Below are 13,325 nucleotides of genomic sequence, written 5' to 3'. Positions count from 1 at the left end.
GAAATATAATTTAGTCAATAAATAATTAAAATAAAGGACAATTCAAAAGAAGACAAAATTAACTTTTACCAAAATTAACAAGCACTGAGCTGAGCCAGAAACAAGCACACTAGCCAGTCACAAATTGAACCATTGTTACTGAGTAGCAGAACAACATCAAACTGGAAAGCACTTTAAAAACAGCAGAATATGAATACCAGAACAAAAACAGCACTAGAGTATTAACACAAGGGATGAAACATAATGACAGGAATTTTCCTAGAAAATTCAGTGTTTTTATGTTCACTTCAGAGATGAGACTGAAAAGCAATCCAAACACAATCCAAGAGCAAGTCAGCAGACACAATACATGATTCAGTTTCCTGCTGGAGACCTGGTGACATGCAAGGGTGCCACCTGGCGGCAGCAACCAATCTACTTTGTCTTCCAAATTTTGAGCATTTGGGGATTTGCGAACACACACACGAAAGGCTAAGTAAAACCAGTTTGGATTGTTGTGAAACAAACTGGAAATGGTGATCCTCCTTAGGCTTGATGTAGGAAATTGAAGTGACTGAAGTAAGTTTGATTTGGAAGAAACTGGAAGGAAAAGTTCTCAAGTTGTACTTCCTTTCCTTTGAGTGTACTCCCTTTCCTAAGAGGTAAATGTTGAGTAATAAACTCAAGATGAATAATTCTATACATATTTATTTAAGTTTACCATTTATTTATAACATTGTCTGTGTTTTGCCGCCAGCGCCTCTGTTGGTAAAAGTTATAACTACAGTTGATGTTCCGTGAAGAGGAAGTAAGTAAAAAAAAATGGTGTTGTGGCCTGTGAAGTTATTATCGGCTTTTTACTCAAGCATCCTCCCATATATTGCCTTCGTCTCAACAGTAAATCTCTTGAAAGGCATACAATAGTCAAGGATTTGAAACTTGTGATGTGAAATGCTTGACCTAATTTGAGGTTTAGATATTTGTAGCTAACATCGTGAAAATTCCGTAGTTGAAATGAAGATTGACTCAGGTGATGACAGGGGTTAGCATAGCAGTAATTGTTCATTGTAAATGCATAAATGTTGAAACTTTGCACGCAGGATTAATTAAATTGATGTTGTCTGCCATGAGTAGAGAATGTCAGTTACTTGCATTAGCAAAACTCAGTCACTTACAGTAGTATTTCATTATTCCAAATGACATCCTACTGTATTCTTCACTTTCTTTTGTAATTATTATTATCATTATGAAAAAATTAGTTTACTCAGACCACCGAATCAATTTTGTAAATTTTTGTGGGGATGGAACGAATGATTTGTCATTAAATGACAGGTGAAACTAGGAATGAGGCAGAGCTGGATGGAACAAGACTGAAGGGAAGAAATGTAAAGTAAAAGGTATAAAACTGCAATTGCGGGAGATTGCTGCTGCAAAGTGGCATACTGTAGACAGTAGCCTTTTATATGCTACACTTTTTGCTGAGAAATAGTGATTTAAGAGACTGAAAACTGTCCATGTCTAATTTTTCCCAAGCATTTACAAAAATTTATTGGTTACATCAAAGAATTTAAAAGATTATTATAAAGTCTTTACTAGTCTTGGGATATATGGTAATACACAACATTGTAACTAGAATTACAGTGAAATGAGAACATAGTAGTGCTGTAAAATAGTCACCTTTCAGCAAAATCAGTAGTGATTTATCTATACTGTCATATATTCTAAGTAGTACATGCTTTCATTGTATGTACTCCATGGACCTACCACAGTTAGGAAGCCTTAATAAAAAAAAAATATGGTCATCAAATGAAGTGACAAAAATGGCACAGTATTAGAGGATACTGGTAAGAGAAAACTTCAGTGGCTGAACACAAATAGAGAGAGTTGGCTGTAAAGTTTGATGGGAAGATAAAGATTCAGAGAAAATGAAGGAAGGAGAAGCAGTATTGGAATTCTGTTAACAACAAGCTTTAAAGCTGCTAGACTCAGTGTTCAAGAAACCAAGAGAAGACGTTCATAACATACAAGAGTTGAGAGGCTGAGACAGACGGTAAACTGATGACAAGTACAGATGGTATTAAAAAAAGGATTGTACTGTTTATACTAGATGAGGCATATTTGACATATTGGAGCCAGCTGAAAGGTGATTCAATTTGCAATTGAAAACAGTTGAAGTAAATAAAGGAGGATAAGGAAAAGTGTTAGAAAAAATAACACTGAAGTGTTCAGTAAAAACCGCTAAAAGAAGACACAAATGCAGTACTGTAGAAGTAGTACTGTTGTGTGATTTTGAGGAAGGGATATAGAGAAAGAGAAAGAATATATAAAGAACTTCCATGCTTTGGCCGAGGACATGCAAGGATGGGAATTGCGGTGTACAATATACACACAGTCAGGAGATGAGAGAGAGGGCAAGAACATTGAGTTGTAAAGAAAGAAATCAGGCTCTCAAGACAGCAGAAGGGAAAAAGAAAATATTCAAGATGGCAAAAGTGACTGATAAATAATGGAAAAGTCATAATAGTGGCAAAGCCTATAAAAGATAAAAATTCAGAACATAAAGTTGGAAAGAAAAGCTGGAATAACTGAGGCAGTATTTTAAAAAATTTCTGGAGGATGAAAATTAATATATACTGACGGATGCTGGCATGAACCAAAGGACTTTCAAATTTCAGGAAGATGGTGTGCAGAAAAGGAGGACCCCTGGAACTGCTATAATCAAATAACCTAATCTTAACTAAAATATCAGAGGAAGAGTATGAAAACTTTAAATGCATAAAAATAAGTGCAGATTGATTTGATTTATATATATTTTTGGCATTATGCTAAGCACTGGGCAACAGGTCCTTCAGCGCTAAAACGAAAATTGACAGTAAAAGGTTTGAAAGGTGTAACAGGAGGAAAACCTAAAGGAATGAAAGTAGTTGCAGCTAGGGCCCGAAGGGACACTGCAAAGAACCGTAAGTAATTCATGGAGAGGAGAGCATTGAAAATCAAGAGAGCTTAAGGTGACTAGAGTAAAGATATATAAAAGTTCCTACAGGAAGTAGCCATGTGGCTGCTGCAGCAAAAGTGTGGCTTAAGCACTGTGTACTAAATTTAACAGATGGTGCCACATATTAGAAATGTCTAGGGTGTCAAAATGTTTAAAAGCAGATGGTGAAGAACTTTGTGGTGGTAGGAGGGTAGACCTTAGAATTAAGAATATTTTTGTTCTTTTGGGAGCATGTTTGGATTGTAAAGAAGACAGTTGATGAGACAGCAAGAGCAACTATCAGCAGCTGGGATTAGATAAGCACTGTAGATAGCTACATTATTAATAAAAAATAAAGGTATCTCATTTAAGATTTAAGATGTAGTGCATAATACCTGTATCACTATTATGTAGTAGAAATGTGGGCTCTGACATTAAGTATGAAGGAGATTTTGAAAAGTGTGATTATAGACTTATAATTCATGGCCAGATTGTGGTGGGAAGATTGTATTACAAATGAAACTGAGGCGAGGTGTCATATCCAGTGACTTGAATAAGAAAGGATGAGGAATACTTAGCCAGAAAAATAGTAGAGAAGGAAATGGCAGAACAGATTCCTAGAAAGCCCAAGGAAATCCTAGAAAAGGAGAACAGATGAAGACTGAGATCAGAAAGTGCACAATCAGAGAAGAGTCAAGATGTTAAAATTTAAAATGATAAAATCTTTAGGATGATGTTGATATGTATTTTAAAGCCTCACAAAAACTATTCCGTGTATATTCATAAGGTTGCATGGAAATAGCAGATTGAGATTGTTAACACACATTAGTTTTCCTTGTCATAATCATTCCCCTACGTATCTCGTGCTATATATAAACAGTAATGATTGCCCTTAAAGTTATGTATAAACTCTGGGAGATACTTTAAGTTATAAACTCTGGGAGATACTACTACTAAGTGTTTGTTTTTATATCCAGGTCAGGACTTTCTTCTGATTCTGATACAGAAGTAGTGTTTGAAGTAAGTGGAGAAGAATGTGGTGTTCAAGGGCCTTTGAAAAGAAAGACTGTTATTAAAGATGGCAGAAGACCTGCAGTGTCAGCTTGGCATAGATACTGGGTAGGGAAATAGTCTATTTTTTAGTTTCTGAAGTACTTTGCTATATGTAGTATAGCTTGAAATAAAATTTGCCATTGTATTGCTTCTGTCAGCATGATATACATAATAAAATTTTGTGCATAAACTACAGGTTCAGTTGTGGGGTGGAGCTCTGGTTTATTATCATCCAAAAAGTTTAACTTCAAGAGGACAGGAGCGAGCAGACTTCAAGACCTCACCTTGTAAACTTCAGCCTCTCATTGGTCAGGGCAGTAAACTGGTGCTTGTTGGTCCACAAGATGCCCAATCCCAGCCTGATGTATTCCAGGTTAGGGTGTACACCTTGGTAATGTCTACTTAATGGTTTTGTTATGTTAACATGCTTGGGATGGTTGGTATTGGTCTTCACTTGGTAATGGAGTGGTATGTAATATGTAGGAATGGCCTATGACAATTGCCCTGTTTTTATTTCTGGTAGTCTGTCACCTGGATTTTTATTTCAGATTTTTACCCTTGCTTTCAAAAACTTCGGAAGGATATCCTATTCTTTCCTAATCTTGCTTTCTTGTATTCAATAGTGTGTGCAGATTTTTATTTGTAAATGGGATGTTTACTGCATGGTAGCATTCTGATAGTCTTCAAATCTTCATTAATCTTTTTTAATAGCATCACATAGCTAAAGTAGATTAATGCAAGATTTTTTTCTGCTTTTTGCTAGTGATATAAATTAACAGCTGCTGAAGTTGGTTTACTTGGAAGTGACATTTATGTACTGTATAGTGCTTACCGACTGTAAGTAAAATTTTTTCTCTGTAATAATTGTGGCTGTTGTATATAAATGTGATAGCAGTATATACAAACAGTTAAACATAAATTTCAGGAACTTTGGTTGCTTCACTTTATTTTTACTTTAAATAAATATTATAACATAAATCCAAGAAAAAAACTACATATTTTGTTTATAGTATATTGTACCATTAATTTTATGGAAAAAAATATTCCATATGATTAAGTAGTCTTGCTTAATATTCACTTACATTACTAATGCTTGAATACCACAAAGGAAAGAAATGGCCATGCTGAATCCAACTCATTGATAAACACTTGTATTTTCATTCACCATATGATTTGCTTTGTGTAAATGAAGCCAGTGGTCTCATAAATTTTATTATGATATGTAGATGGATAGGCAGCATGCTGATTTGCGTCTAATTTCATTCAAGTGAATAAGTTATTTACTGATAAATTTGTAGTCTTTATTTTCTGTTGCTCAGAACTATATCCATAAAACACTGCAGTTAGATGGTGTGTATTCAGAATTATGAGTTGACCTTTGCATTTCTTGATTTGTAGCATTACAAACATCGCCTATCTCCGAGTGTAAGAATCTATACGTACCGTAGTGTATGTAAGAATTTCTGCTTCTTCTTCCTGCTTATGCCTTAGTAAAATGAGTATCTTTTATGCACTTACAATACTAATACATACTATAAATGCATTTCTTCTTTAGTTTCCTATAAAGGATGCTCTTGTAGATTGGAAGTTTCAGACATAACCCTTTGCATAAGTTCAGTAAAAAGTTGGTTGTGCCTACTCTAGTAAGCGTTTGCAGGTATAAGGTGTTTTTACTGAGTTATCCAATACTTCTTTTTGCTGTAATTTTAGTGCGTGTGCATATTATGAACAAAACTGAACCCTTAGAAAACTCATTGTGTTAGTAGGTTGAAGACATTGATCCACACCACCCAAATTTTTTAGTGTCCCTTATTCAGATATTTTTTATTGTGTTTTTCAAACTGCATACAACTCATTTAGAATTCTGTCATTCTGGATTGGACATTCAGTTTTGAGAAACATATCCAATGTAACTGTTCATCATTTGCACAGAATTGTTGCATACCAAGAGCCTTTCACATTATTTCAGAGACCTTATTTATATGATTTGAACATTGTTCACATATCTGGTCTTCCTTAGCGGACATATTTGAAATTGTCGGGCAAAACCTTAGTTATACTAAGGTTCTTATCCCAGATCTCGATATTAATCTTTGGCATTCATTCAGTTACCTCACTGTACATGTTTTATAAAACTTCATACTTCTGATTATCCCTTGTATTCAGATCTTCAAGACTATATCTGCCAAATATATGTACTGTTACTTCTTCTCTGCTCTTGTTTTGTAATATCCAGTGCATAGTTCTCTAGACTTTTGGTCCTTCTGTGAACAAATTATTGATTGGTGCAAATGCTTGTTTCTTGACCAGGCTCTTATAAGTTTCATATTGGTTTCATCTTGTGCTGCTTCTCTTTTTATACTTTATTCTTATGTATTTCTTCTTGTGTAATGGATTACTTTCCTCTTCTGGAGCCCTGAGTTTTGTAGCATTCTGTTTTTTCAACTACGGTTGCAGCTTGGCTAATAGTAATGGCAATATAATTTAATGGGTGAGAGTTTGGGGTGTGAGTTTATATGGGATACTTACCAGCTTCACATTTCTATTATTTAATGTGCATGTTCGTTCTCAGAATATGTTGCACAGTTATTTTTGTAATTATAAACTCATAGGTTCTTAGATTTATGTATTTTAAAGTACAGTCATCTTTTGTATTTGGATAGTACTTGACTACATCAGAGTTCAAGTAATCTTCTTGTGGCTACCAGATCGCATAGTTTTATTATTACCGAATGAATTATCTGAGGTTTTGTATGCTCATTTTATTTTTCTGATTGTAGAGACCCTTTGTACTTTTACACTAGTTACTACTAGCAGCTCTGATCTTTTTTTGCCAACTGGATGGTTATACAAATGAAAAAAGTAGAGTTATGCACCACACATACATATTACTGGTGGCTAGTATGCTTTTTCCTCTGCACATGAGGTAAAATTTTCAGTTTACTTGGTTTCTTTGTCCCAAGGATGATTGTTAAATGTGACTGAACTACAGAGAAATTTGTTTTGCTGCTTTGATTGTAGTACTTTGGAGAAATCTACCTGAACGAAGGGAATTGTTTTGTTGTAACTTTGATTTGTACAGTTTCTGCCTTTTATTCTTATTTTTCCTAATAGCCAGCTTAATAATAAAGATCCAAGGAAGATTCCACCTAGTTAGTCTTGATCCTTGAAGGCATATTGAAATTACCTACCAGGTAGTGATTTGGGTTAAAACAAATGTGAGCTTTGTTAGTTGTGTAGACTAAGAATTTTTTATAAATTTATGTCACATAAATGCAGATCTGTTTTACTCTTTATGATCGTTCTTCTTACTATATTTATATATACATATTTTAAGCTTGCAAAGTTGGCCAAAGAAAGATGAACTCTCTTGGGAATGTGGTCTCACTTAAGTATAGATAATGACTTCATTTCACATGTAAATATTTGGAATGGTAATCTAAGGCATAAGTAAAGTAAAGAGGTTTACAGTAGACCCCCCGTATTCGCGGACTCACACATTCGCGGATTTCTCTCGGGAACGTTTCCCTGCATTATTCTTGGAAAATTCGCACATTCGCGGATTTCTCTCGGGAACGTTTCCCTGCATTATTCGCAGAAAATTTGCACATTCGCGGTATTTTTCTATGAGAAATATCCACAAATTCCTGGTTTTTGTTATCAATTTCATCATAAAATGCACTTTTTGTGATAAAACTATTAAAAAATCCAAGTATGAAAATTTTTAGTGGTTTTTCTTAAGTTTTAACTAACAAAATAGGCTGTTTTTAGCGTTTTTATAGTGGTTCCAAACATTCGCGGATTCTAACTATTCGCGGGGGGGTCAGGTACGCATCCCCCGCGAATACAGGGGGACCACTGTATATATACTGTATTGAACTTTTAAAAGTATTTTTAATATTTCACGGCATACTATTTCCATAGGAAAAATACAAAAAACCTCAAATGATCACAGGTTTCTAAAGCATGTTTTACTTACAAACTAAGCCTTGACTAAAATGTTTCAAGAGACTACTTGATTTACTTTTAGTTATGCACTTCATTTATCACATGTATATACTATCTTATTCACTGTATATATAATGCACCATATTTGTATAATAAGTACCTTATATTCTAGTGTATGATACAACATTTCTCTCTAAGCATCCTATTTGAGTTTGTGAGAGAGGGAAAAAAGTAGAGATAAATTATTGTATTTGTACTGTACCTATAGTGAGCTAATTTTTAAAAGCACTTCAGTTAGTTAGGCTAATATAGTGTCTTTCTTCCTCTCATGAAAGAGGAAGGTGGCAGATGGTAATTCCCTTTCCAATTTAATCACAGTCGGAGTTCAGCTTGTTTACTCTAAATATGATGTCATTTTTACTCTAACATAGGTCTTGTATTGAAGTGTATGTTGTAGGGAAAACCATTATTTGACTGTATGTTTATCAAACATTTTTTGTGTACTGAAAATTTATTTCTATAAATTATAACCAGCATTGCTTTTTTTCAGCTCTCTGATCCAGGGAAAGCTACAATATACAAATTTCGGGCACCTTCTGTATCAGCTGCCAAGTCATGGATATACAACCTTCAACAAGCATTGACTGAGAACATTCAGAGACCACCAGAGAACCTAATTACTTTTGAATAGATCAAGATGATTAGTGGTGTCTTTTTGTTCTTCAATAAGCATATGTGGTATGCTCAAAAAGTTTTTAATTTATCCACATGAAAGTATGTTCTGGGTAAGAACAGAATACATAGTGTATCAAATGTTAAAGGAAGTGATAGGGAGGCTGCCTAGCAATCTGAACTAATGGAAAACAAATGTCCTCATTGAAAAGCAAATGTTGTGTGGAGTAGTGCAGCTTCAAAGAAAGAACTGTGAAGAGCAAATTAATCTTTCTCATAAATGAACGCAAGCTTGTAGTGTCAAAAGCCGTCTCTAGTTCTAGAAAGGATAATTGAGAAAGTACGTAATAACAGGATTTTGATTTTAAAGTTTGTCAGTTCAGAAAATAAAGTTGCATCATATGAACCGTTAATATGGCAACAACGAAATGTGGGTGAACTGTAAGTTGTGGGACACTAGTTGAGTGCCTGTGAATAACATCCGTTTTGCCTTCATGATCAAAGGAAACATTATTTATGTTTGGGCCCACTGCATCTGCCAGGTTGTGGCCCATGTCCATGCCATATTAGGTGCTGAATTCTGACCAACAACTTTTGTATTACTGTAATTTGATTCTAGTCCTTAAATGACAAAATGTTCTGCCAAAGGTTATTTAAATGTGTGTGTAAAATCTGGTTATTACAGGTCTAACTAAATCAAGCAGTAATGAAATGGTTTGTCAAGTGCCTGATTTTTCTCAATGAAGGGCCACCATATAAATGGCATTAAAGTTATTAAATTCAGAAGAATTGGGACAATTTATCTCTACTTCCTGTCAATATAAATAGTTTTCATACACTTCAGGAAAAAGAAGGTGAAGCATATTGATTTTTCTATTTTTGCCTCTTGTAAGATGATAAAAATGAAGTACTGTACAGTACACAAATTTTTGTATGGCATCACTTGAGACATCAAGTGTAAATAGTTTATTACAGATTGACTATTTATGGCAGTTGGACCTTATAGTACCTTACTAGATATAATGGTTATTGTAAAAATTCTTTATAATCAGAAAGAAATGAAGATCCTACATTATGTAAAGCCTCTATGCCAACACGATTTATTGAATGTTATACTCAGGTGAGTGTCTTGAAGTACTGATTTGTCGGACAGTTCGTCCTTGCTTGTTAATAGTAGTACTTCAAAAGTGTTTTGCAATAATATGAAAGTAAAAAGTTGGGATAATGAATGTAAGTAGAAATTCTTGTTTGTATATATAAAACATCAATGTATACTGTAGCTGTGCTGCTGTAAGAATGATCTATTTCCCAAATATTGGCTTGCTCTCTCAAATGTGTGTTTACTACACAGCCTTAGCTCACTTGTTTTTTGGACCTTGCTTACTTTGTGCAGCAGACAATGTTAAAAGCTGGCTATATTTTCTCCTAAGGAGAAAAGGTCCAAGTTATCCAGAAAGTGTACTGGCAATGTGCAGCATTGTGTAGCCTATGTAAGAGCTTTGTACTGTATTTTGTCTCCTTGACAGTGTGTAATTGGAACTCCTTACCTTAACCTGTGGTGAACTGCTACACATGTAATTGCTCCTGTTAGTTATTAATCATGGCTTTAATCCAAGACAATAAATTTTAGGGCTTTTTCAATGAGATTTTTTTTGTACTAAATTTTTTTTGTCAGCGGAGCATTTTTGTGTATCACTGTAGCTCTAGAAATGAGATCCTAAGATTATATGTTATAGATAAAAAAGTAGAGGTAATAATACAGTTAATTTACCAAAGAATAAAAAAAAAATTAGGAAATTTGCACTGTTCCCTTTTCTAATTTGTCCAGTGTACATTTTAAAACCATCATAAAGGCCACTTCACTCTTTTTAATATCTAAATCATTTGATTTTAGGCTGTGAAATATGTAAAGTTTTTTATGCGCATTAACATATTGTATCATACTTATGTCTGGAAATTCCAGATGATCGGTTATCATTGGGAATTCCCCTAATAGGTTTTTAAGCTACTTACCATGAACCACTTTACTTAGCCAGTAGTAGTAGTAGTATTCAGATTTTATAATTTTTCAAAATGGTTCATGTACATGATGTATATAAAATCCATAACATTATCGTTACTTAATACTCATTCCAGAATTTGTATAGATTCTCTCTTGTTCAGGAGAGATGAATCCAGTATTATGAAGTTTCATTTTGGTTTTGTTTTGTACATGAAGTTCTTTTTCACAATATAGTCATAAATTGTAATCTAAGCTTGAAAGTGATTGTATGGTGTTGCTTATTAAAAAATAAAAACAGAAAAATATGGTAACTCATCTGTATACTGTGAGGTCATTCCGAAAAAAAATTCATTGGCCAAACCATTTTTTTTTTCTTATTACAATATCCTTTCCAGATTGTGATAATTCCTTTGCGTACATTCCTCCTAACAGTATGTTATTTGCAATTTCCATTACCATATTGCGTTAGTAATTTAATCTTTGTGAAAGTCTTACTGTTGTTGTTTGGCCAAATGAAAAGTGCCTTTCTTTAAATGGGGTCTAATTCTTTTGCGATAAACTTGGCATAACATTTTGCACATTATGTAAGAATTACTTGAAGAGAAACCTTAAAAGCAAGGCATACACTGTTGCAACATATCCCATGCTTTAACTAAGAAAATTGATTTTGTGGCTATTGAGGTTATCTACATAAATACTGTCACTTTGTTCAATGAGTGCTCTTAACTCTGTGGCAATAAAATGGATCTTTGTGCATTGGCAGTTTATTTACAAATAACCTTCTCATTACATTTAGTGAAAATGTCCGAATGACTATGTAAATTTTAACAATAATAAACAACTTGACAAGTAATAAATTCTTAAGAGAACTAATTTGTACAGATACTAAAATTTGTTTTGAGGTAACCTATGCCAGGGAAATCTACAGTAAAATCAATTGCTATCCATAGTAGAGAGAGAAAAAAGTTAATAATTTTGAACTATGTCAAGACAACTTCAATATTTGAAAACCATGTAATAAGCAAAGATTGTTGAAAATCCATTTAATGTTCATATTTATTACCATGTAGATTAAAAAGTTTTCCAATATCTGTCATCAAGCCAAACTTTCTATAGACTATTATTCCTGTGTAACAAAACCATGAATGTTTTGAATCTCAAAAACTCTGCTCTTAATTCTTAACATTCAGAGAACTCAAATTGTTAAAAGTTAAATAACTAAATAAATTTTAATTTTTAGTATATAAAGGAAAATAATAATTTTTTTTTTTACAAATTTGCAATTGGTTTCATAAATTTTTTTTTTTAATTTACTCCTTTGGCAGAATTTATATGATCATACATGATATTCATCTCCCACCTGAAAATGACAGTTTCCCAGTCATGTAAGCAAGGGAAGGATAACTACTGTAACCTCCTGTACATCTTGGCATGTGTGCTGTCAAGCATGATAAGGTAATGTTAGAGTGGGGCTTGTTTGTAATTTCACACTAGTAATAAAAAAAAGACTAAGGTTTTAATGTTAAAAGAGAAAACCAACCCAAAAGGTGGCCTAATATTATGAAACTCCAGATGCTTATAAAGGATCTGACGGTTACATCTAACTATAGAAAGCCAAAGATAGGAAACTCCGTTGTGGAACTCGCCTGAATTTTGCACAGCAAGCATTGCCTACTGGGAGGAAGAGAGGAGATAAAAAGTAATAGTCCCTCTTCTCTCATCCAACAAGCTACACATTGAGTGGCCACCACAGGCCCCGGGGAAACATATCAAAAGAACACTTGGGCAATGTCCTGCCAGTATAAAAAGATAAAAGTTTGTTGGGACTTTTCAAAAAAGTTTAAAGTCCACCTCTTCTTCCTCTGCCACTCATTCCTTCAGTATATTACAAAGTACAGAACTGACTCAAACAGCATTGAAGTGTGTAGATGGTCTTCAAGAGGTGACAGAAACATTAAGATTCCATGCTGGAAAAACCTGGCACATCAACAAAGACTACCTTAGTACGTAGTTGCTTGTGGTTCTGAGCTGAAGGACCAAGTTTTCAAGAAATTGATGGATGTGGGCTTGGATGCACAGGCAGTGGGTGTCTGAAGCAGATGTTGAAGGTGGTACTCACGAAAAAGAGCAGTTTCTGCTTTGCAATCACCAGCGGCTAAATTCCTTGAGCTGCTTCATCAAACTCCAAGGCCTTGGTGAAATAGGTGCAGTCAATGAATTTTGGCTCTGAAGTCATTCAGTTCCTCCTCACCTTGCAGTTTGCAGGACATGATGCATTAGAATTATCATCATCATCTTTAGTGGCTTCCTCCACCCTCTTGCCAGCAGCTGTCTCACAGTTGGGCATCAGCTCTAAGCCAGGATCACCACCTTCACCATCCAGTGGCACTCGCACGTTGTCATAGGAAATGTAGTTGCCTTCCCTTGTGAGCTGGGCAAGAGTTGTTAACCTCAAAGACTTGGAAGTTGATCAGGCCTTTTTCGCCCTTTAGGATTCAGTCCTATTTGTGCTTGAAGGTCTGCACAGTGATATCTTTCCCAGCAACTGCAAAGTTGTAGATTGTAAACTTCAGCGAGTATTGTACGTACCTTCAAAGATTCTACTCTACAAGCAAATGCTTGTGATTTTAATAAAATTGCCAATGCCTTTCATTTCTCATATAAATGCTGGTTATTGACTTGAAGGGCTTATGAAAT

At 34.4% G+C, this 13,325-nt stretch overlaps 1 protein-coding gene across 2 annotated transcripts in view; it reads left to right on the top strand.

Moving 5' to 3' along the window:
* The window catches only part of LOC135214026 (ras-specific guanine nucleotide-releasing factor RalGPS1-like), a 39,813-nt gene extending 28,429 nt beyond the window's left edge, over positions 1–11,384 (top strand). Inside the window, exons 2-4 of one of the 2 annotated variants that reach the window (XM_064248141.1) lie at positions 3,931–4,072; positions 4,203–4,397; positions 8,505–11,384. In XM_064248141.1, coding sequence (XP_064104211.1) covers positions 3,931–4,072; positions 4,203–4,397; positions 8,505–8,645 — 478 coding nt within the window. In that variant the 3' untranslated portion in view covers positions 8,646–11,384. The remainder of the gene's footprint in view (positions 1–3,930; positions 4,073–4,202; positions 4,398–8,504) is intronic. The other variant, XM_064248142.1, reaches the window with a different exon arrangement.
* Positions 11,385–13,325: the final 1,941 nt, after the last annotated feature.

Source organism: Macrobrachium nipponense, chromosome 43 (genome assembly GCF_015104395.2).
Source record: "Macrobrachium nipponense isolate FS-2020 chromosome 43, ASM1510439v2, whole genome shotgun sequence".
NCBI lineage: Eukaryota > Metazoa > Arthropoda > Malacostraca > Decapoda > Palaemonidae > Macrobrachium > Macrobrachium nipponense.
Note: the sequence above shows the minus strand (reverse complement) of the source record. Positions and strands in the feature narration are given on the sequence as shown.